General features: G+C 37.7%; 1 protein-coding gene across 1 annotated transcript in view; it reads right to left on the reverse strand.

Moving 5' to 3' along the window:
• Positions 1-4272: 4272 nt before the first annotated feature.
• Positions 4273-26618, reverse strand: part of ORC5 (origin recognition complex subunit 5) — a 92531-nt gene continuing 70185 nt past the window's right edge. Inside the window, exons 13-14 of the mRNA XM_054564673.1 lie at positions 13956-14068; positions 4273-5062 (exon numbers count right to left, since the gene is read on the reverse strand). Of these exons, the coding sequence (XP_054420648.1) occupies positions 5017-5062; positions 13956-14068 (159 nt within the window). The 3' untranslated portion in view covers positions 4273-5016. The remainder of the gene's footprint in view (positions 5063-13955; positions 14069-26618) is intronic.

The raw sequence follows: 26618 nt of genomic DNA on the forward strand, positions 1-26618 counted from the left end.
TTTCATGACTTCTGATACTTCTTTCCAGCCTCTTCTTGCCTGCAAGGTTTCTTTTGAGAAATCAGCTGACAGTCTTAGGGGAAACTCCTTTGTGGGTAACTGCCTCCTTTTCTCTTGCGGCTTTTAAGATTCTCTCCTTATCATTAATCTTGGGTAATTTAATTATGATGTGTCTTTGTGTGTTTCTCCTTGGATCTAACTTCTTTGGGACTCTCTGAGCTTCCTGGACTTGCATGTCTAGTTCCTCCACCAGATTTTGCGAAGTTTTCCTTTACTATTTGTTCAAGTAAGTTTTCAATTTCTTGTTCTTCCTCTTCTCCTTCTGGTATCTCTGTGATTCAGATGTTGGAACATTTAAAGTTGTCCCAGAGATTCCTAAGCCTTTCCTAATTTTTTTGAATTCTTGTTTCTTCATTCTGTTCTGGTTGAATGTTTATTTCTTCCTTTTTTCCACATCATTGATTTGAGTCCTGGTTTCCTTCTCTTCACTCTTGGTTCCCTGTATATTTTTCTTTATTTCACTTTGTATAGCCTTCACTTCTTCCTTTATTTTGCACCTGTACTCAATCACTTCTGTGAGCATCCTGATTACCATTGTTTTGAACTCTGCATCTGATAGGTTGGCTATCTCCTAGTTGCTTAGTTCTTTTTCTGGAGTTTTGATCTGTTTTTCATTTGGGCCATATTTATTTGTATTGGTGCACCTGTTATGTTGTAAGGGGTGGGGCCTTAGGTATTTGCCAGGGCAGGGCAACCCAGGTAGCTGCGTTGTGTGGCTGTACGTGGGGAAGGGGTCCAAAAGGGAACAATGCCGCTTGCTTGGCTCCCCCACCCCACCCCTGCTTTCAGTCACTTCCCACAAGTGAATCGTGCCCTTTCAGGTGATGGTTCCTGGGTGGGTGAGCTTATGTGTGTTCTAGGACCCTGTGAGCCCCTTCAACAGACTCTCCTGTGAGACTGGGAGTTTCTCCTGCCACAGTAACCGCCACTGGTTTTTACAGCCAGAGGTTTTGAGGCTTAAGTTTCCTGCTCTGGAACCCTGGGTTGCATTGTCTTGCTCCCCAGTTGTCCTTACCCATTTATCCACACGCAAATGTGGGATATCTTGGCCTGCTAGCTGCTGCCTTGTTGAGTGTCCTTGCTGACCCAGCTTCCTGGCTCCACCCCTCCTACCTGACTGGATGAATGTTTCTTTAACTCCTTGGTTGTCAAACTTCCATACAGTTTGATTTTCTGGCAGTTCTGGCTGTTTTTTGTTTTTAAATTGGTTGTTTGTTATCCTTCTTTTGGTTGTGTGAGAAAGTGGTGTATCTACCTACGCCTCCACCTTGGCTGGACTACTTTTCTTTGTATAGTACAAGCAGAGTGGTGCAAACTTTGGAGGGACTAAGGAGGCTTCTTCTTACTGAGTTTTCATGTCCCAGACCAGCTTAATTACATTAAACAGTTGTTGGTAAACTATAATAAATCCATTGGAGTTGCACCACTAATTGTCTAGCCATCATACCTTGAGGGCAAACAATGTAATTCCTCAGTCACCTGTTCTCTGATTCAATCATTCTCAATTGATGCTTTGGACTGTTCAGAAAGATCCTTAAAAATTAGTGAAATCTACATGCAAATTAGAACCCAGTAGATATTTCTCCCATTCTAAATATAAAACAACTGGACTGGTGGTTCAGTGGGCTGGGCATTGTCCCGCAAAGTGAGAGGTCACAGGTTCAAATCCCATCAGGGGACATGCCTGGGTTGCAGGTGTGCTAGAGATTACTGATGTTTCCCTTCCTGTTTTTCTCCTTCCCTACCCCTCTCTCCAAAATGGATAAATTTTACAAATCTTTAATAAAAATAAAAACACAAGGTATTGTATCCTTTTGAATAATTCCAAAATTTTAAATAAATAATTTTCATAGGTACAGTTAGGTCAGAGTACCTCCTCTCAATTTACCATATTCTCTCACCTTCTTTCTAGGCCACTAATATTGATAAATATTTCATGATAATAACAATAGCTAACATTTATTAAGCACTTACATATGACAGGTCCCTTAATTGTCAACCTCGGCACTACTGACACTTCGGATCTTATTATTCTGTTGTGGGATATGCATTTAGGATGGTTAATAGCATCCTAGGCCTCTACCTTCCCCTACTTGTGACAAAAATGTCTCCGGAAATTGTAATTGTTCCCTGGAGGGCAAAACTGCCCCTAGATGAGAACTATTGCCTTAAGTGCATAATTAATCAATCCTCTAAAAAACTCCTTAAAGTAGTTCTATTCTTTGCTATACAGGTAAAAAAACAGGCAGAGATTCAGTAACTTGCCTAAAGTCACACAGCCTGTAAATACAGCCAGAATTTGACCCAAGCAAGTCTTACTCTAAAGCCCTAATGCTCAGCTGCTGCCCTAGGGACTTGACTCCTTTGTGACTTTAGGGCTTACTGATAAGATGCTGGCTGGCTCACAATCCCTTCTAGAGTCATTGAAAAGGAATTGCTTCAGCAAAGGATTCAGGGATTGAATTTGACTTGAAAGAGGGAAGAGGAAGTAATGTCTCCACCTGACTATGAATACCTGAGCCACTAATTAAAAGACGACATTTCAAAACTGGAGGACTAGCAACATACAAAAAATCGAAAACCCCCCAGTTTGGTAACCTTCTTCTTCTACCACTTAAAGCACTTTTAGCTAAGTAGAATAGATGCTAAGTAAAATTTAAGAACTTCCTTTTTTAAATGAAAGTATCTGTCCCACCAACCAACATAATTCTCATCATTCTATTCCCTCCTGTAATTGGAGATTTATACCTTCCAATTAGAGGATTCATTTGCAGATGACCCTTGTAAAATGCTAATATCCATATTAAGCTGTCTTCATTTAAATAAATTAATCAAATTAGTGAGTCATTTAGCAAGTCATTAGAAAGTAAATTACAAAACAAGAAATTCCTGATTGATGGCCCAGTCAGGGGCAGAGAAAATCTGGTTACAAGGTATTTTGCAGTGTAGCTCTGTGTGGGGCATACAGGATAGGCACTGTGCTAGGCAGTGGACAGGTGGCCCACAGTGAGGAGGAGCCATTGAGAGTCGCGAAGAAACTCTCTCCTTTCTGTCTTTCTTCCTAGCTCCCTATTTGACAATATTTTCCCCTTCTGGTATTCCAGAGTTCTTTCCTTGAAATGAAGACTGGTCCCAGCCTATCCAAAAAGGCTGCACAACAGACCTACCACTTTATAGCAAACTATGAGGGCCGAACACTTCCCTAAGAGGCATTGCTCTTCCTGGAATCAGTCAATCAAGCATAAATGAATCTGACTTTGCTGAAAATGGCAGTTTTATTCAAGGATATAAGGATTTGAAAATCAGAAACACTACCAGGCAACACCCAGAGTGTTCCAAAAAAAAAGAGAAAAATTGAGAGTTCTTCATAGTAACAAGTATAGTCTTGAGAAAAAAAATCAGTCCTGCATCCTGAGCTTCTGGATTGGTCTGAGATGGTTATCTTTGCCTGGTGATCTGGATAATGGATGTCAGGTGGTCTGGACACATGAACATTCTTTCCTAAGTTCTTCAAAGGATTACCTATAGGAGATACACATGTGCGTGCACATGTACACACACACGCACGCATTGATGCACAACTGAAGTTTATGTTGCCAGGCCAGTTAAAGAAAGGATGCAATCATTTCCTCAGCCTCACCCTACTTCACTTTAGCAATTTAGTAGCTTGACTATAGAGACTCCATTTTACTTTACTCTTTCCTCACTACGGTAAACACAAATTTCTCTGTGCAGGAAACCTAAGCTTGAATTTGCAATGCACATGGCTTTCCCCAGGTTCTGGCTTCTGTAAACACAAAAATGTTACCATCTTCCGTGGGGCAAGAGATGCAGGGTAAGGGTGCTCTATCACTCATTGTGGATGCCATCCTTTGGGAAGAAAGTCTTCCCTTGCTGTCTTGTGGAGGGGAAAAAAAAAAAGGAATTCCAGTCTTCTCCCCCTACGTCTAAATTAATGCAACTACAAAACTACTTGTTTTCTTTGATCTAGAAAGTGTCATATAATCACATTTTTAAAAGGCTTCCTATCTGGGAGTGCCCAGTGTGAGAAATTTTCTTTAAGAAAGAAAAGAAAGAATAAAGTGCCACTGAAATTTAAACTAGGCTCTGCAATTAAGCACTTTAAGTCAGCTCAAAATAATTTTCAATTATTCAAATGCTAACAGAAATCTTTTTAAAAATATGAACAGACAAGAAAATCAGACTCAAGGTTCACATTGATATAACAAGAAAATTTTTATTGTGGAACTATAATAAAGGTAAATGATTAAAAAAAAGAAAACCATCATGCGGATTACAAAGCTAGGTTGGGTAGTTTAATTGCAAGAATGACCAAATGAACCTCATACACTAGTTATCAAGGAGGCGTAGGGTGGAAATTTACCTATTTTTTTAAATCAAACTACCTTGCCTTTTGAGAAAAGCAGAGTGAAAAATAAGCATATACAAGCTTGGATTTTAAAAAAAGCTTCTATTTATTATTTTTTGCAACTATGATCTTTTAAATCAGGAGCCCTAGGAAAATCTGCTTTGGCAGGCAACTGCAAAGGCTCCTGTGGAGAGGAAGTGAAAAGACTGGGCTTATATACAAGGGCTGCTGGCACCTTCAAAGCACAGGGGATAGTTCACAGCAAAATGTAGTCCTAAGTAAATGGGTTTCAGGCAATTTCAGTGTTAAGATAACATCATTAAGAGTAGAACAGATTGTGCTCAAACCCTGCTGTTTATAATTAACACGTTGCTTCCAAATACTCCAGGGTCCCTGGTAAATAGTCTTCTGCTCACATCCACCCAGACCAATCAGAGTATTTTCATCAGATTCCATGCTGGGCCAGCACCTGTCTGGACAAATCCAGTAGAGCCAAAGAACTCCTCTCCCTGGCCAGCTAAGTAGTTGGATGAACACAGCTTGGCTTAGTCATTGTCACAGTGTCCATATGGCTTTGAAGCTTGTTTTCACAAGAAATCATACAAGTATTTTATTATGTCAAAGTTCACCGTCCTATAAACAAAAACAGATATAATAGGTTAGCATCCTCACTCCCCAGACTGCTCAGCCTTGTATGTATGATTCTGGGAAGCACGTGCAAAATAATTCAGAACTGATGATGAATAATTCTATAGCGCTGTCAAAAGCACCATGATAAGACTGACATTAACTTTTCAAAATGTAACTAGGAAAAGTTTCTTTAAAAAGTTTATTTTTCCACTCATAAAGTTGTTTTTTCTAAAAAAAGGGAACAAAGTTAGAACTATTCAACATTGTGTGTTTCAATTATACTTCAGAAAGTTTAGATTTCATCTGAAAGCTATTTGCTTTTTGTCTAGTAACCAAAATAAAGTAATTAGAGATGCAAAAGTATTTAAATCTTTGCTTTTGAACACTGTTTATCTTCCAAAACACCTGTTTTATCATTACAGAATGCATAGCTCATCTGTCCTCATTTGTAGTTTTCATTCTTTTCAGTCTTTTAACATGGGCTGACCTGTGTGTGTATTGTAACTAAATCTGTATGATCCAAGAATACGATACAACAGACGATATGAATGTATATTTTTGTACTCTGATAACAGGCAGAATAAAATAGCAGGGAGAGAAAAGACATATAATTATTTTCCTTTATCCAAACTCATTTTTCACTATAAATATTCAGACTTGGAGGTTTATTATTTGAATAAATGGTCAAAATAATTAGATATAATGATCTAGCAATAAGTACAAAATTAAAGCCTTAAAATATTCAATTCTGCAAAAATAATCATCCATGTGAGAACAGCCTTTTAAAGATTCACTAATTGCATGCTCTTATTTATTAAACCATCATCAATTAATGTTTTTGTCTATCATTTTGTAATATACTTTCTAAAAACGTTTCTAAGCAAATGACTGACATCTCAAATATATTAAAATTTGGAATGTGGGATTATAAATACTGCTTATGAAAATACATTTAAAAATAGCTGAAATGAGATGCTATGGCTATTGTGGTACCTAACAGTGGACTGAAAAATACCTTAGTTGTTTCATTACAACTGTGCTTCTCTGAAGAATACTTACCCTTTCCAAATGCATACAAACACTGCCAAAACAATTCTATTATCACCTAGCAGTAATAAAACAACTAAAAATAGGTACTCAAATGTTTAAAAAATCTTATTTCAGGCTTAAAAACACAAAGGAATAGTTATATATCATAAAAGCTATTTTATTTTTATGTGTTTTTCTTTCATTGAACTCTAGAACACTCCCATACCCCCGACAAATTTACCGTCAACAAGGTACCACTAACAAATCACTTTAAAAAAAAAAAAAAATCATGATATTGCTTGGAAAAAAATCTTTTTTAGAAGATCTTAGAAGAAAACAAACATAGTAGGCTATTTTTAACCACAGAAAAAAGGGAAATGAAATTTGTACACCTCTCCAGGCACATTTCCTCATAATGACTTTGGGTCTTAAGGTTATAAACCTTAAGCTAAGATTAAAATAACTAAAATTCCAATATTATTAGAAGACATTATTTGATAGAATACTTCATAGCCATACAAAATGATCAATATGAAGAGATAGATACCTACAATATTAAGAGGGAAAATGAGAACATTGAATTGCAACTATGTTGTAACAACTGAGAAGAAATGTTTGTATAATGAACTAAAACCAGAAGAGAACATAAACAAATTAAAATACTATGATGTTAGTGGCAGGAATCCTTTATTTTATTCAGTAATTTGTGTAACTATAGCATAGTTTGCGTAATAAAATTTCCTTTAGTAGAATGAATAAACTGACTTAAAAACACTAGGCAATTTAAATTTATTCATTTATAAAAAGCTTCACTATATTCTACTTCTTTGCTTTGCCACTGGGAAATACTCAAGCATATTGAATCATACGGTTAAAGTTTTTAGACTTTTTATTAAAAACTAAATTATTCAGGAACTGAATATGTAAGATCATTCCTTTAAAAAACATTTGCTGCCCAAAAAGTATGACTACCTTTACCAATCATCCATCCACCTTCCTACATCAGTATTTGCCAACTAATCATTATTTTAAGACATGGCAGCATAACCACAAGGGCAACATCAAACATTATGTAACATATTCCAAAGAAAACTTCTTTGCTTTAAGGACTTGGAGACAAACAATTCACTTTAAAGAAAGTTTTAACTTTCTTTACAAAGGGACTCACATACTTTGCAAGTACTTTCTCTAGTTTTTCATTGGCTTCAGATGCATATTAGATTCATATTAATACATTTTTAAGATTTCAGATAAGTTTTTATATACTGCAAGGAGATCTCTCTCTTACAGAACCCAAATGAATTATTTTCTAAAGTAAGCATCTAGAAAGAAATAGGATAAACACAAACACTGTTGGTGGCAATTTGCCTAGGAGTAATTTTTAAATCAGAATTTAGAATATTTTAATACAAGTTAATTACATATATAGCTAAGGAAATAATTAGCCCTTGTCCTTTTATTTTGCTTTTTTTATTCTTTTATAACACCAAAATACTTCTTTCTTATGGGATACTTTTTTTCCCCTTTTACATAAATGCGCAGTCTGAGTTTGAATTATTTATTTATTTATTTATTTATTTATTTATTTATTTATTTATTTAGGTTCCTCTGACAATTTGCAATTGTACAACTTCAAGATGTAACCTGAAGTTAGCTTGTTGTGTCTTCCTGCTGACTATGGAGGAAAAACAAATTGGAAACATAGAACTACCTTTCACATAAAAACAGTCCAAGGACAATATTCAATAAGCTTCTCAGTCATCTGTTTTCTCCCATTCTACCTCTATATTCTGTGCTCCCTTTCTACAACCAGTCTCCTACTGCTTCTCTGTCCAAGTCTTTTTACTGTTCCTTGGTCAATGAAGTTCTCGATGACCTCTATTTCTTCCATGAATTTGTTTTTCTCTTCTGGGCTACCTGAACAATGACTCCTCCTAAGGACCAACCATCCTCTTCAGCTCTTTCCAATGCAGTTACACTCTCTCCTGTACCCAGGTAGTCCTGTCAGGTGGGATTGGTGTCCTCGTGCAGAAAAGCTCTGCTCCTGTGAAACTCAGACCATTCCATTCAACATCCTTATTCTCTTTATCACCATTTCTTATTCACTGAATAACACAGCACCCAGTTTAGTCTACCTTTCCATCCCAAAATCTACATGAGCCTTAGTGACTTCTCTGAACACTCGTCTTTTTTACCTTAAATGGCCTTCTTTTCAACTCTCTCATGACCCATGATCAAATTCAGAAATGTTCTACCTCAAAAAAACATAAATTTGTACATTTTACCTTCTGACCCCAATCTCTTCTTTTAAGCTATCTGGAACAACTTGAGGTAAGCAGTTCATAAACCCCTTCATTTTCTCTTGATCAATACTTAGTATTTGTGTGCCAGGCACTGAGCTATTAGCCCTTATTGGCTTTACGCTTTTACTCCCTTTCCTAGCTTACACTCCAGTTTGTCTCTTCAAGCTCTCACTTGCTAGCTTTCACTGAATTCACCAGACAAAATCCCAATCTTATATGATTTCAATTATATCCTTTTTCTGTCCCAGTACCTAGCATATTTCTGGAATGCTGTTGGAGAAGATCACAAACTTCACAGATTGGTGCCACTGTAAATTCAAGGTCAGGAACTTCAACTGGGCCTTCAACACTCCCAGCAAGCTTCTTTCCTTGTCAGTACTTTCTTCTATTCCCCACAGCAGCTATTTCAAATCTCCATATTCCACTCCAAATGGTACCACTTCCATCGTTAGTCTCAATTTTGCCCCCCTCCTTTACAGGTACACTAGGAGTCATCGGATCAAAATTCTTTCAACTTCTTGCTACCAAAGCTCGACTCTCAACTCTATCTGCACCTTTTCCTCTTGTTATAACACGAAAGGATTCCCTCTTCATCCAATCTATTTCTTTCTAAATCCCATGCTCTATACCATTTCAGGGTCTTCATGTTTTAAATTAATCTTTCTTTTGTATCATTAACTCCCCTTCTCTAGCAGTCCTTTTCTGTCTGCATTTAAATATGCTCAGATCTTTAAAAAATAGGGGAAGGGTAAAATCAAGGGACATGTATAAAGGACCCATGGACAAAGCCAAAGTGGGGAGGGATTGAATGTAGGAGGTGCGGGTGGGTGGGGCAGGGGAAAAGTGGTGGCAGGAAAATGGAGACTAATGTATTTGAACAATAAAAAAGAAGTTTTTTATTTAAAAAAAAGATTTATCAGATTATCAAAAAAGTATAAAAAAAAATAATGACCCTCTCAAAACACTTTTAGTAGGTAATGACCCTCTCTTCCTCTTTGTGGTAAAACATTCTAGAATATAGGGTCATGGGCAGAGGATATAGATCTATTATACTTTTTGCTATGTCCCCAAAGCCTAGCATAGTCATTATAATGGACAACACAATAAATGTTAAATGAATGAAACTATTCTATTTCCTGCTTCACCTTTCTTAGAAATACTATTTAAACACACTATAATCTGACTTCCACCCCACTGTATACCTGAAAGTAGCTCTGATAGAGACGCAAATGACTGCTTTATCATTAAGTTGGAGGGACTCTGCTTTATTTCTTGGCAGCAATTGATGATTTTGACCATTAATCCCTTCCCTTAGGTTTTCCTTGTATATGCAACTCCATAAATAACTCCTTTATCCATTTAAGCACATATTTATCCATTTGACTTCATGCTTTTATCCTTCAAAAGTATGATTTTTAATAACTATAAAGTGGTTTTTTAAGTAAGAATTTACAATATTACTAACCCATTCCCTTATTTTGGACATTTAGGTTGCGTTCTGTGATCTAATTGCTGGTTCTCTGCCACAGGCATCTGGAACTAGGCCTATCTTCCTCTCCTTTGGTATCTATCCTTGGGATAACCATCTTTGGAGTCTCCTCTCTCCATCAGTCCTTGATCTGGAACGAGACTTTGTCTCTTTAGCTTTCTTCTTTTTGCTGCCCCAAAAGATAAGCCCTCTCTGGTGCCCTTTCATCTGAGGTCTTACTCTTTAGGAAAATATGTAATATTTATATATTTAGCATATACTAAGTTTAAAGTATTGTGCTAAGTTTGAAGTAAAACAGAGATTGACATAAACACATCTCTGTTTTTTTGAGCTTTATAGACTTAAACTGGAGAAAAATGAACTCTGTTAAATTAATTAAAACTATGGTAAGTATCAGAACACGTCAATGGGAGTTGTATAACTGTATGTGCGTGTGTGTGAGGGGGTGATATGATGGTTGTCATGGTATATTTGAGGCTTTTTCAGCAGTTAACTAGATAAAAGAGAGAAGCAGTTGAAAGTACTACATATATGCCAAGATGGGTATAACAACAACAGTGAATATCAAGAACCGAAGAAGCAGGACGGATTAAAGTACAAATACCTAGGAGAGAAGTGCGTATCAAACATGCCAGGGCACAAAGGCAGGGGCCAGATCACGGAGGCCTTGCCAGCTATTTCAAAGATTCTGTTGTTATCCCAATTTAGAGTTACGAAAAACTATTAAAGACTTAAGTAGGAGGGTGACATAAAATTTTTATATGATCATTTTGGCTACAGTGTGGATAACAAATTATAAGGGGATGATACAAGTAGATAGAAGACCAATCAGGAGGCTACTAGAGAAGAGACGATGGTGGCTTGGTCTAGAAGCATAACAGTACAAATGAGAAAGCGCATGATGTTGAGATCTGTAGGTGGGAACTGTAGGCTCAACAGGACTAATGCTTGGATATTGGAAGTGTGAGAGAGAGCAGTGTCAAGAATCCCCGGTTTCAGGCCTGTGCAACATGGCAGACCACAGTAGTGTTTATTACTGAAATAAACACTAGAGGAAAGTTGGATCATTCCATTTTTGTTGGATCATTCCATTTTTGTTGGATCATTCCATTTTTGTTGGATCATTCCATTTTTGTTGGCAGGTGTTAGAATTTCTGAGTTTGGTTTTGAAAATGTATTGATGTAGCTGGGAAACATACAATAAAGGTAAGGAATATAGAAGAAAAATCTTGCCTTTACAATCAGGGAGTTATTAATATATAGTTGTTGTTGAAGTCATAGGTATAAGTAAAACTGACTAGGAAAAAAGAGCCAAGCCTTAAGGACCAGCTACATTTAAAGGTGAGGTGGAGAAGATAAGCTAGCAAATTGTGCCTTAGGAAAAAACAGCAAAGAATAAAGAGGAAAACAAGAGACTGGAATCATGGGCTTTAAGAAGAGAGAGTTTTAAGAAACAGAGCAGTCAACAGCATTAGGTGCCACAGAGTGGACGAATAGCCTGAGGAATAAAAATTGTTCTAGGGAAGTGGAGAAAACGGAACTCAAAGCAGTGGTGGCAGAATCTACCTTAGATAGAAAGAGGCACTGCCCCTACTGAAACAGGAAAGAAGAGATGCCCACCAATGCAGGCAACGGAAGGAATTCTCAACGGCTAGTTTTAATTTGTTCTGTGAAACAGAGTGAATGCTGACCAGAGTGAATACAGATGTTAGGATTTGTAGTTTGATAAAGTCAAGAATCTAGGTTGAAGTCTGTAAACCACATGCTCCAGTGTTCAATACATGAAGTACAATGGTTGCAAGGTTGGTAGAAGGTAATTACAGGAGAATAGGGAGAGTCAATTGCAAGAGTCTCAAAAAAACCCCCTAATTTTTACAAAAATTTGGGGTTAGCAACAATCTAGAAGTGGCAACAAGACAACACTCAAAGTGCTTGTAACCCTGATTGGGGTTTGAGAAATAAGTAGCTACCACTACAGAGAACTCCAGGGAGAAGAAATATCCCCAGAAAAGAATCAGGTTTTCATTAAGGCAGAGTGTCAGGAAAAGACAGAAGGATATGGGAGAAATAGAAAGAATGGAAGGTTAAATCAGCAAAAAATAAGTGGAAGGGGCATATGGGACAACAGAGGTAGTTACTATTTGGACACTGCCCATGGAAACTGAGGAAGAGTCAGAAAACAAAGGTAACAAAGCAGGTTACAGAGATGCCAAGTTCTACAGCAAAATTCCAGGTCCGTAATTCCTGCTCCCTTTTGAAATATATTCGAAATAAAGAAGTGCATTCCTCTGGATGTGTCTAATATGACTGATGCTGTGGATTAAGTAATGCCCAGTTCAGTTTGGTTCTCTGTATATTCACCATATTGGTCATTGACAAACCTCTGTCTTATTCATGATTATGCTGGAGCACGACCCAACATATTCAGAGCAATGACAAAATACATGAAATAAAGATGTTTCATTTAAAAGTTATGCCTTTGATAGAGTCTCTTAGATGTAGTTTTTAATACGGTTGTTTGGAAAAAGAAAGTTATTGCCTTATGGTCATACTGAATACATTCAAAAAAACTTTTTGCTCAATTTCTTCTGTGTAATAATTTGACCAGTTTTATCATAATAATGTAACCAACAATACAAAGATGCAAGGAAAATATGACCAGCAACACTGAAAGGAAAAGAAATCAACAGAGGCAAGAGGGAAGGAGGGAGGGGGGGCGGGGTCAAGGAAGGGAAGGGGAAAGTCAAGGAACATATAGCAAGGACTCATGGACCAAACCAAAGGGGAAGAGCTGAGGGAGGGAAGGAGGGAGGGGGCAAGGGAAAGTGGTGGGGGGGAGGCAGAGACAAATGTATTTGAAAAAATAAATTAAAATAAAATTTAAAACAAAACACATTTCAAAATCTTCATTTTATGTTTTTAAGAGTCTACAAGTCATCAAAATATTTCAAATACATGCATCATATTATGACTTTTCATTCAGAAGAGGCTTTCAGGGTAGAGGCTGCCAACCTGTATACTTCAGAATTTCAAATTAAAAACTTGCAAATCCATAATGTCAAGCTCTGTTTTAATTCTGAATAAATAATGCGTCATGCCTATATGTTATTTTTAAATAAATGTAAATACTTTTTTGATTAATTTTAAAAGGATATTAAAATAAAATTTTCATATTCAAAAAGTCTGGTATGGATGGTCTTATTCTACATACCAGTCTACATACATGTCACCTCTTCTACTACAAATCCTAACAGGTTTTATCCAGTTGCAGCCATGAGATGAAGTTATTTATTCATACAAATGGCTAGGACATTTTCCATAACAGTAAACACATTTCTTTGTGAGGAAACTCATTATATTTTTAGACAGTTCTCATTTTGAGACATAGTTCTTTCCTAGAACTTCCAATGCTCTACAATGACTCAGAATTAGTTTCATCCACTTTGCACATGACAATCCTGAAATACTTCAGACAGTTACCAAATCCTTCCTAAGGCTTTTTTCTCACACTCCACCCCTCCGTCAGGGATGTGACATGGTTCCTCATTCTACCATTGCCCTCATGCTTCCTCAGCATGTACCCATTGTCAATGCCCCTCTTAAAACTCCAAGCACAGCACACCAGATATGACCTGCCTATGGCAACACACAGTAAGTAGACAGACCTATTACATCCCTTAAATGAGACACTGGTATTTTTACTGGTTTTAAAACCTTACAGTCAGCTCAAATACTCAGAACTTAAGCCAAGTGTCTCCCAACTTATTTGAGTATATGAGTTTTTTGTAATCAACTGTCTGTTAAATCCTACCTTGCTACTATGGGACCATTACTCCATTCTGTTAAGGTCATTCAGAATCTTGATTTTTGCCATCTAACATATTAGCTAATTCTCCCAATTTTATGTCATTTGTAAATTTGATGAGAAGATTCATTCTACAGTGAAACTTATTCATTCTTAGCACTTCAATGATCTCTTCTTGCTTAAATGACTAATAACATTAGATTTGGAAGAACACTTTTATATTTAGTATGTAATCTACACAATTCAAGTTCATAATTACTTCATGCTTACCTAGCAATTGCTCTGATGAAGTCTAGAGATACTGTGCATTTGTATTTTGGTCCATCGAGCTGGTCGTCATGGCCAACCAGGGTCAACAGCTGCAGGGTTACTAGAGAGGTAATCTAAACATAAGAAAGTATTTTTATGAGAAAAATGTTGCAATGAGATTACACGATGTTTTTCTAAAACACTTTATAGTTCCTTTGATAAAGACATATAACTAAATTCACAAGAATATCTGCAAAGAATGTGACTACTTTGAAATTTGTATACAAAAATGTGTAGATATGCTTCAAGTCCTAGTTAATCAAACTAAACTTTAAGGATTCCACAAGAGACAGCTTTGTTTCATTAATGACTCACACATGACTGTTAACCTTTAAAAACTACAAATAAAGCACATTCCTTCTCACTACATAAGGATTTTATGGAGTTTCTATCTAAATATCTCAGAATATCAAATCTACACTACCCTGAGAATCAAGCAGTTTAAATGTCAATGTGGGCCTTTTTCAAAGTTGGGTAGCTGGTTTCATGAACATTAAAAAAATACATCCTTCAGACCTAGGCTCAGTCTTGCTTTAAAAACTGATCACAAATTAGGTAGTCAGGAAAACACCAGAGGATTAATCTAAACTAAAAACAACCAAAGGTTTGCTATCCTAAGATCCCTACGCAAGCAAATGATATACTGCACCTCCAAGTGAATGTGATTCCAGTAAAAAGATCTGAAATGTAAGGAAGGAAAAAACTGGTAAATTCTAAATGCATTTGTCTGTATAGATTATAACAAGATTGTATTATGGGTTTAAAGATAGGAGAAATACTCAATATCAGTAATCTGTATTTTGCAAGTGGAAAAAAAAAAGTTTAAATGTTCTAAGGTCCTGTGGCATCTGAGAGAAAATTTTAAAGTACTCATTAAATTTCAACTTTGGTAATAATTTCAGTATGTGTATGTACTTACATTATATATTTTTTTAATGTTTTATTTATTTATTTTTAGAGAAGGGAAGGGAGGGACAAAGAGAGGGTGAGAAACATCAATGTGCAGTTGCCTCTCCTGTGGCCCTTACTGCAGACCTGGCCTGCAACCCAGGCATGTGACTAGACTGGGAATCGAACTGGTGACCTGTTGGTTTTCAGGCTGGCACTCAATCCACTGAGCCACACCAGCCAGGGCTTACCTTATAATTTTTAAAGTAATAACTAAGAGAATAAAACAATAGTGTGCGCTTCTAAATTAGCAGAGAGGGAAAAACTGAATTCTAAAAACAATCCAAAAGAAAATAAAAAGAAACAAAAACAGATTGGACAAATATGAAATATAAGACTTCCAGTCAAGATGGTGGCATAGGTAAACACGGCTTGCCTCCTTGCACAACCACATCAAAATTGCAACTAAACTGAAACAACCATCACTCAGAAGAGAGGGAGTCTGACAACTACTGAATTTAAAGAAACCACATCCATGTGTGGTAGACAAATATTCGGGAGGGATATCTTGGGAGCAAGAAGTCACAGCCCCACCCCAGGACCCCCAAGCCCAGGGTTTCTTTCAGTGCCAGGAAGATAAGTGTCCCCATAACTTCTGGCTGCAAAATCCAGCAGGGATTGAGTCAATGGAAGAAATTTCTGGAGTGCCAAGCAGTTCTTCTTAAAGAGCCCATAAATGAAATAACTCAGGCTCACTCCCTCAGAGCTCCAGTACAAAGATAACAGCTTGAAAGGCAACATTCACACACAGGGAGGAACTGAAGTATCTGGCATCCAGGTGAGAGTTGGGGGACAGCTTTCTCCAGATAGATAAGTGGGCAGAGGCCATTTACCCTTTTCTGAACCCTCGCCAAAAAGAGCCACAAAGCCAGCAGGCAGGTGCCATATCTGAATCTCCATCAAACACACTAAGACTGTTAGCCCCATGCAGGAGATCCCAGAGACTCCATCCCACCCAACTTACAGGCCCACCCAAGCTGTTAACAGTGGCTTTACCATATGAATGGCTGGTCTTGGCTGATGCTTTACAGCTTGCTAAATCCTCTCAAACAAGCAACAACTGGCCTCAGTGAGCCTCCAACCCCTATACCTCCAGCTAAGTGGCCTCAGGCCCAGCATTAGCAGCAGCCAGCCTAGATTCACAACTTGGCTTCACCTGGGAATCTTCAAGCTCAGCACAACTAGTGGTCATCTCAGATTGTTTTATATCTCGGGCAGGGTGGCCCCAGGCAAAAAAAGAGGTGGAGGCTGACTTTGGCCTGCACCACCTAGGAAACCCCAGAGTCTGTGTACCCAGTAGACAGCTACCCACCACATCAGAGGACCACCACCTGGGCCCTGCACAGCTTATCCTCCACAGAGGGCGGAGGTTGGTGGTAAGTGGTCAGAGCCTGTCCTTGCAGCTGACTGGCCTGGGTAAATCCCTCCCACTGACCTGCCAATAGCAATCAAGGCTCAACTACATGAGGGGGGTGTACTCAGCCCACATGAAAGGCACATCCTGAGTACCCAGCTTGGGTGAGAGAGAAGGCTGTGCTACTTGACCATACAGGACACCTACTGCATTAGGTCATACTACCAAGGTAGGGAGTCATAGCAGCTCCTCCTAATACAAAGAAACAAAGACAGGAAGGCTGGCAAAATAAGGAGACAAACATGGCCCAAAGGAAAGAACAGATCAAAACTTCAGAAAAAAGAATTAAACAAAACGGAAATAAGCAATCTATCAGATGCAGAGTTCAAAATACTGGTTATAAGCATGCTCAAGGAATCTACTGAGGACCTCAACACCATCAAAATGACCTAGTAAGAAATGAAGGATACACTAATTGGAATAAAGAATGATTTACAGGGAAACGACAGTAGAGTGGATGAAGCAAAGAATCAAATCAGTGTTTTGGAACATAAAGAAGAGAAAAACAACTAATCAGAACATTAAGAAGAAAAAAGAATTTAAAAAAACAAACGAGGACAGTGTAAGCAGCCTCTTGGGCAACTTCAAGTATTTCAACATTCGCATCACAGGGGTGCCAGAAGAACAACAGAAAGAGCAAGAAATCGGAAATGTATTTGAAAAAATAAGAAAGTAAACTCCCCTAATTTGGTGAAGGAAAGAGACTTGCAAATCCAGGAAGCTCAGAGTCCCAAACAAGATGGATGAAAGGACGCCCACTCCAACACACATCATAATTATAATGCCAAAGGTTAAAAGTAAAGAAGAGAATCTTTAAAGCAGCAAGGGAAAAGCAGATATTTATCTACATGAGAGTTCCCAAAAGACTGTCAGCTGATTTCTCAAAAGAAACCTTATAGGCAGGAAGAGGCTGGAAAGAAATATTCAAAGTCATGAAAATCATTAAAAGCAAAGACCTACATCCAAGATTACTCCACCCAGCAAAGCTATCATTTAGAATCCAAGGGCAGATAAAGTGCTTCCCAGATAAGGTAAAGGTAAAGGAGTTCACCATCACCAAATCCTTATTATACGAAATGTTAAAGGGACTTATCTAAGAAAAAGAAAAAGATCAGAACGTGAACATTAAAATGACAACAAATTCACAGCTATCAACAACTGAACCTAATAAAACAAAACAAAAAAACCAAACTAAGCAAACAACTAGAACAGGAAGAGAATCACAGAAATGGAGGTCACATGGAGGGTTATCAGTGGAGAGGGGAGAGGGGGAGAATGGGGGAAGGGTACAGGGAATAAGAAGCATAATTGGTAGGCACAAAACGGATAGGGGGAGGTTAAGAACAGTATAGGAAATGGAGGAGTCAAAGACCTTATATGTAAGACCCATGTACATGAACTGAAGGGGGAGGAGGGAATGCTGGAGTCAATGGGTGTACCGGGCAGGGGGGCCAGAAGGGGGGAAAATTAAGAGAACTGTAATAGCAGAGTCATGAAATATACTTTAAAAAAAAGGCTTTCAGCTGATTTCTCAAAAGAAACTTTGCAGGCTAGAGGACCTGGCAAGAAATATTCAAAGTCATTAAAAGCAACGACCTATAGCCGTTATTGCTCTACCCAGCAAAGATATCATTTAGAATTGAAGGGTAGATAAAGAGTTTCCCAGATAAGAAAAAACTAAGGGAGTTCCTCATCACCAAACCATTATTAAATGAAATGTTAAAGGAACTTATTTAAGAAAAAAACTGATCAAAACTATGAATAAAATGGCAATAAATATTTATCAACAATTAAATCTAAAGGAGGGGAATATGGTGGAGAAATGAGTGGAAGTCACACTGACCTCCTTCCAGGACCAAACTGGAATTGCAACTAAATTGTGGAGAAATCACCAGGAAAACAATGGAATGATAGCGAGAGAGGAGCCTTGGAGCCTCGGACAGACAGTGGAATCGGCTTTCGCCCATCCTAACCAGTGAGAAGTGCAGTGGAGTCTTGAGAGAGTGGGCTGGGCGCCCACAGGTGCCAGCACCAGAGGGACATTGAAATGGCTATTGGATCCCCTGAAGAAGAAGAGGGTCTGAATCATAAGTGGGAACCTCTAGACTACAACATCTGAACCCAAAAAAGCACACAGACAAAAGACAACTGCTAAAAGTGTGCTGGTGCTCTCTGCCAGAGACAAGCAGCTGGAGACACAAAGAGATGTTTAAAAGGCCAACGCAAAACTTTGCAGTGGCAGCCACCTTCCTTGGTCTCTGGGTAGAGGCGGGAGCAGAGGTGACTGGATCCTGAGGAAAGACTGGTGAGGAAAGCTTTGGGGAGAGAACTGGAACAGCGGCCAGCGGGGCCCCGGTGATGACTCACCTCCCACTCCGCAGCCTCCATCTAGCTCAGGCATAAAGAAAACTATAGTCCTGCCCTCAGGACACTCTGCCCAGCAGTTGCATGCAGGCCTGGGTGCTGAGTGCAGAGCGGCCAACGGAGATAGTATATCCCTGGCTAATGGGGACAGAGAGCTGCCAAGAGATGCGCTTGAGGGGAGACTGGAGACAGAGGCGTTGGGGAGAGAACTGAGGGAGTAGCCAGGGGATTCCCGGTGCTGACTCCTTCCCCATTCTGTGGTTTCCATCTTGCTCAGGCTGACCACTCACCTGAGTGGTCCTGTAAGGAAATGGTAGCCCTGCCCTCAGGATGAACTTCCCCGCCTTCTGGTGCCAAAGCCTGGCAGCTGAGAACAGAGTGACTAGATTAACAATTGCAATAGACAAACACAGATAGTAGATTCCTGGAAGTCTCAAACAGACTGCCTAAGGTCAGAAAGGGTCAACAACTGACATCATCAGAGGCAGATCCAGAAAGAAAAGGAAAAAAAAAAGACCCATCTACTACAATAAACGTTTAATCCACAAAATCAGGAAATTGAAACAGATCAATTTAAGAAGCAGAAGCAAATAAAACAAAGAGTCCCACAAATAATGCGAAGGAAAAGAAACTCCCTCCAAATGAGGGGAAACGAGAAATCCCCACAGAGAGAAATAAATGAAATAGACATAAGTAAACTATCAGATAGTGAATTCAAAACAACGGTTCTAAGGAAGCTCAATGAACTCAGTGAGCTCAGAGAGAATTACAAAAAACTACAGGGAAACTATGAGGAACTTACTGCAAACTATATCAACATGAAAAACAACAAACTATCAATAAGAAACAAGAGGAAATGAAGAATACAATTTCTGAATTGAAGAACACAGCAGAAGGAACAAAAAGCAGGCTAGATGAAGACGAGGATCGAATCAGAGAGCTGGAGGACAAGGTAGGAAAAAAGCTCCCACAAAGAGCAAGAAAATGAAAAAAAGACTCAGAAAGAATGAAGAGGCATTTAGGGAAATGCAGAACAACCTGAAATATAATATCCATATAATTGGGATACAAGAAGGAGAAGAAGAGGATCAAGGGATAGAGAACCTGTTTGAAAAAGTAATGATGGAAAACTTCCCTAAATTGAGGAGAGAAAAAGTCTCACAAGTCCAGGAAGCACAGAGACCTCATTCAAGAGGAACCCAGTGAGGCCGACTCCAATATACATCATCATTAAAAAAGAAAAAGGAAGAATCCTAAAGGAAGCAAGGGAAAAACAGGTAGTAACATACAAGGGAGCCCCGATATGGCTAGCAGCTGACTTCTCAACAGAAACACTACAAGCCACAAGGGAATGGCAAGAAAAAATACAAGTAATGAAAAGCAAAGGCCTACAACCAAGACTGTTCTACCCAGCAAGGCTCTCAATTAAAGTGGAAGGGAACGTAAGGAGTTCCCCAGACAAAAGAAGATTAAAAGAATACATCTCCACCAAACCAGCACTACAAGATATGCTAAAGGGACTACTTTAAGATGAAGAAAAAGAGTGAGAAAGAGAACATAGGTACAAAGGGAAAAAATTAGTAAGTACCTATCAATAGTAAATCTAAATGAAAATGGACTAAATGCCCCAATCAAAAGACACAGTATAGTTGAAGGGATAAGAAAACATGACCCACACATATGCTGCCTACAAGAGACTCACCTGAGAACAACGGACCTACACAGACTGAAAGTTAAAGGGATGGAAAAAAAATATTCCAAGAAAATGGACAGGATAAAAAAGCAGGGGTAGCAATACTTATATCAGACAAAATAGATTTCAAGACAAAGGCCATAAAAAGAGACCCAGAGGGACACTTTATAATACTCAAAGGAAGATTCCATCAAGAAGACATAACACTGTAAACTTACATGCACCCAACATGGGAGCACCCAAATATATAAGGAAAATCTTGCAGGACGTCAAGAAAGAGGTAGACAGCAACACACTGAGAGTAGGGGATTTTAATACCCTGCTGTCAACAATGGATAGGTCTTCCAAACAAAACATCAACAAGGCTATTGTGGAACTCAACACAGCCTCAGATCATATGGACTTAACTGACATATACAGAACCTTTCATCCCAAGAAGCAAATTACACATTCTTTTCAAATGCACATGGAACTTTTTCAAAGAGAGACCACATGATAGGACACAAAGCAAGCCTTAACAAATTCAGGAAAACTGAAATAATAACAAGCATTTTCTTGGACCACAAGGGCTTGAAACTGGAAACCAACCTCAAGGAAAAACCTCAAAAACTTTCAAACTCATGGAGACCAAATAGCAAACTATTAAACAATGAATGGGTCAATTATGAGGTAAGAGAAGAAATAAAAAAGTTTCTAGAAACTAATGAAAATGAATAAACAACAGTCCAGAATGTATGGGACACAGCAAAGGCTATAAACTGAGAGGGAAGTTTATAGCAACACAGGCCTACCTAAAAAAGACAAACATTTCAAATAAATGACCTAACACTACAACTTCAAGAACTGGAGAAACAACAACAAATAAATTCCAGAGCAAGTAGAAGGAAGGAAATAATCAAGATCAGAGAAGAACTGAATGACATAGAGACAAAAAGAACAATTCAAAGGATCAGTCAATCCATGAGCTGGTTCTTTGAAAAGATAAACAAAATTGACAAGCCTTTAAATAGACTTATCAAGAAAAAAAGAGAGAGGACCCAAATAAATAATATCAGAAATGAAAGAGGAGAGATAACAACTGATACCACAGAAATACAAAGGATTGTCAGAAACTACTATGAGCAATTATATGCCAAGAAATTTGAAAACCTCGATGAAATGGACAAATTTCTAGAAAAGTATAATCTTCCAACACTGAATGAAGAAGCAGCAGAAAGCGTGAATGGACTGATAACAGCTGGTGAAACTGAAGTAGTTATCAAAAAACTCCTGGCACACAAAAGCTTTGGACTGGAAGGTTTCACAGGAGAATTTTATAAAACATTTAAGGAAGAGCTAACACCTGTCCTTCTCAGGCTATTCCAAAAACATCCAAGGAAAAGGAAGACTCCAAAGCTCTTTTTATGAGGCCATCATCATCCTAATCCCAAAACCAGATAAAGACTCAACAAAGAAGAAAACTACAGGCCAATATCACTGATGAACACAGATGCTAAAACCCTCAACAAAGTATTGGCAAACTGCGTCCAGCAATACATTAAAAAGGTCATCCATTATGATCAAGTGGGATTCATCCCAGGGATGCAAGGATGGTTCAATATACACAAATCAATAAATGTAATACATCACATAAACAAAAGGAAAGACAAAAACCACATGATCATCTCAATAGACGCGAAAAAGCATTCAATAAGGTACAGCACCCATTTATGATAAAAAAACATTCAGCAAAATGGAAATCAAGGGGGCATACCTCAACATAATAAAGGCCATATATGAAAAACCTGCAGCCAACATCACACTCAACAGGCAAAAACTAATAGCTTTCCCACTAAGATCGGGAACAAGACAAAGATGTCTGCTTTCACCGCTTCTATTCAACACAGTGGTTAGACAAGAAAAAGAAATAAAAGGCATCCAAATTGTAAGGGAGGAAATAAAACTATCATTGTTTGTAGATGACATGATAGTGTACATATAAAACCCCATAGACTCCACCAAAAAACTACTCGATCTAACAAGTGAATTTGGCACAACAGCAGGATACAAAGTCAATATTCAGAAATTGAAGGCATTTCTGTACCCAAACAATGAAATAGCAGAAGCAGAAATCAGAAAAATAATCCCCTTTGCTGTAGCAACAAAAAATAAATAAAACACCTAGGAATAAATTTAACCAAGGAGGTAAAAGGTTTGTATGCAGAAAACTATACAACACTAAAGAAAGAAATTAAGGAAAACACAAATGGAAGCATATACCATGTTCATGGATGGGAAGAATTAACATCATCAAATGTCCATACTACCCAAAGCAATTTATAGATTCAACGCAATCCCTATTAAAATACCAATGATGTATTTCACAGACATAGAACAGATGTTTCAAAAATTTATATGGAGCCATAAACAACCCTGAATAGCTTCAGCAATTTTGAGAAAGAAAAACAAAGTAGGAGGGATCAAAATACCTGACATCAAAATATATTACAAAGCCACTGTAATCAAAACAGTCTGGTACTGGTACAAGAACAGAAACAAAGATCAGTGGAACAGAATAGAAAGCCCAGAAATAAACCCATGTCTCTATGGTCAATTAATATTTGACACAGGGAGCAGACATAAATTGGAGTAAAAATAGTCTCTTCAACAAATGGTGTTGCGAGAGCTGGTCAGCTATATGCAAAAAATTGAAATTTGATCACCCACTGACACCATACACAAAAATAAACTCAAGATGGATAAAAAGACTTAAATATAAGTCACAACACCATAAAAATCCTAGGGGAGAACATAGGCAGGAAACTTTCAGATATCCTACGCAGCAATATTTTCACCGATATGTCCCCTAAAGCAAGGGACATAAAGGAAAAATTAAACAAGCGGGACCTCATCAAAATAAGCTTCTGCGTGGCTAAAGAAAACGTCGGCAAAGTGAAAAGGGAGCCAAACGTATGGGAAAATATATTTGCCAATGATACATCAGATAGAGGTTTGATCTGCAAAATATATAAAGAATTCACACACCTCCACTGCAAGAAGACAAACAATCCAATTAAAAAATGGGCAAAGGACCTGGGCAGACACTTCTCCAAGGAAGAGATACAGAGGGCCCAGAGACATATGAAAGGATGCTCATCATCACTAGCCATCAGAGAAATGCAAATTAGAACCACAATGAGGTATCACTTCACACCAGGCAGAATGGCTATCATAAACAGATAAACAAACAACAAGTGCTGGCAAGGCTGTGGAGAAAAGAGAACCCTAGTACACTCTTGGTGGGAATGCAAACTGGTGCAGCCACTGTGGACAACAGTTTAGAATTTCCTCAAAAAACTAAAAATGGAACTGCCTTTTTGACCCAGCAATTCCACTGCTGGGATTATACCCTAAGAATCCCAAAATGCCAATTCAAAAGAACCTATGCACCCCAATGTTCATAGCAGCACAACTGACAATAGCCAAGTGCTGGAAGCAACCTAAATGCTCATCAGTAGATGAGTGAATCAAAAAACTATGGTACATTTATACAATGGAATACTCTGCAGAAGAAAGAAAGAGAGCTACTACCCTTCTCGACAGCATGGATCGAACTAGAGAGCATTATGCTACGTGAAATAAACCAGGGGGCGAAAGACAAATACTATATGATCTCACTTATAAGTAGAAACTAACAAAACAAACAAGCAAGGAAAATATAACCAGCAACATTGAAAGAAAAAATAAACCAACTGAGCCAAGAGTGAAGGCGGGGGCAGGGAAAGGGATGGGAAGGGTCAAATCAAGGAACATGTATAAAGGACCCAAGAACAAAGCCAAAGTGGAGAAGGATTGAGGGTGGGAGGTGGGGGGTAGGGCAGGAGAAAATGGAGAAAAATGTATTTGAACAATTAAAAAAAAAACAGCCTATACTGAAGGATTAGAAAACAAAAATATAATCAGGAAGACTTTTCCTTCAGACAAGATGGCATAGATTCTTTCCTGCTAAGGACAGCTATAAACCCTGGAACTAATGTTAAGAGACAACCAAGGAAGGGCTCTGGAAAGTAAAAAGAGGAAGGTAGACTACACAGGGACCCAAGACTGTAGGAAAAATGTAGAGGCGAGGCATCTTGTGACTCCCCACCCAAAAGCACAAGGTGACCCAAGCCCAGTATCCTTCAATCCCCAATTTAGAACAGAAAGCTCTCCAGGTAGGTTTATTCTTCCCATGGACTGAACAGGAATCCTGCCAAAAAGAAATGGAAAGTATGAATTCTAAATCTCAAAAAACTACCCATCGTGAATAAAGCAGAGAAAATAAAACTTCTCAAATGAGAAAAAACTAAAGAATCTGTCACTAGCAGACCTAGGTAAAAAAGTTCTTCAAATGAAAAGGGAATGATAAAAGAACCTTAAGCATTAAGAAGAAAGATTGGTAGGAAGAATAGAAATATTAGTAAATCAAACAGACTATCTCCTCATGACTTTTCTAAATCATATCTGATTAAAAATTATACCACCACCTGATACTCAGACATATTAAAAAGTGGAGACATAAAGAGATCTTAATGGAAGTAAGGGTATCATACTTCACCGGAAGTGGAAAAATATTTGTATCACTTATAAAGCTAAATACACAATTACCATATTGCCCAGCAATTGCACCCTTGCAATTTATTTATCCCAAAGAAGTACATGTTCACACAAAAACCTGTACACGAATGTTCACAATACTTTGTCATAGCCAAAAACCTGGAAAGAACCCAGATGTCCTTTGATGTACAAATGGTTAAGTAAACTGTGGTACATTCATATCACAGAATATTTACTCAGTAATAAAAAAACAAACTATTAATATACACAATAATCTGGATGAATCTCAAAGGATTTAATTATACTGGGAAAAAACCACCTCAAAATTTACCTACTATATAATTCTGTTTATATAAATTCTTGAAATGACAAGAATTTTAGAGGTGGTAGTTAAAAGCTGCCAGGAATTCAGGGCTGGGGCAGGAGGAAGGTGGGTGTGGTTGTCACAGGAGGGTCCTTGACATGGAGAGCACTGGCCCATACCTTGACTGTGGTGGCAGGTATACAATCTTACACATGGAGTAAAATTTCACATAACCAAATATGTACATACATATACTAAAATAAATAGATTTAAAATAGGGAAATTTGAATAAGATCAGTGGATTGCATCGATGCCAATTTTCTGGTTGTGATATTATACTATAGTTTTGCAAGATGTTTCCTTTCAGAGAAACTGAGAAAAGGGAACACAGGAAGAGAGAGGCCATATTATTTATGACAATTGCATGTGAATTTACAATTACTTCCAAAAATGTTTAATTAAAAAATGAACAAGAAAAAAATTTTATAACTTATATGGTGATGGATATTAACTAGCCTTATTGTAATGACTTCATAATATATACAAATATGGAATCAGTATGTTATAAACTTGAAACTAACGATCTTATATGTCAATTATTACTTCAATAAAAACATAAACTGATAAAATACACAAAATAGAAAGGGCTTTTAAACCTTATAATGTGCCATAATAAATTTTATCTCAAAATGTTTAAGTTCCTATGAAATTACAAAAATCTGCTTGAAGAAATAAAACACTTTTTGTTTTACAGGGATTTAAAAGAAACTACTTGATAAAATATTGCTTAAAGTGGGCAAATTAGAGGATGTTAATTATTTCATATTGATGTTACTGGGGTGAGGTGATGTAGGTTTTAAAAAGTCTATAGATTTTTACAGATTTTCTTATTGAAAAATCAAATGATTACTTATGGCTTGTGGTTCAGCTGCAAGAAGGATTTGTAACTGCTGGCTTCCTGTTGTGAGCCCAAAAGGCTGCTACAAACACGTGGCTTGTACAACTTATCTCTATAGAATAGGATTATAGTAAAACTATTATATAAATTCAAACCTGAGTGTTACTACATTTTCCCACATTCTACTTTTTCTTTTAAAATGGTAAAAGATTGTGTGTGGGAGAGGGGGAGCTATAAAAATCAACTGCACTTCAACTTTATTAAAAAACTAAATTGTTCCAATGTAAAAATTATTACAAAATAAAATTCAGAGCTAGCCTATCAGGTCTGAAAAATCAATGATTTGTTTTACGGATGAAAAAACACACACCATAAAAGGATAAATGACATTATCTGTCCCTAGTGAGTAACCCCAAACAAATAGGCTG

Source organism: Pteronotus mesoamericanus, unplaced genomic scaffold (assembly GCF_021234165.1).
Source record: "Pteronotus mesoamericanus isolate MK-2021 breed Mesoamerican mustached bat unplaced genomic scaffold, CSHL_Meso_final scaffold_85, whole genome shotgun sequence".
NCBI lineage: Eukaryota > Metazoa > Chordata > Mammalia > Chiroptera > Mormoopidae > Pteronotus > Pteronotus mesoamericanus.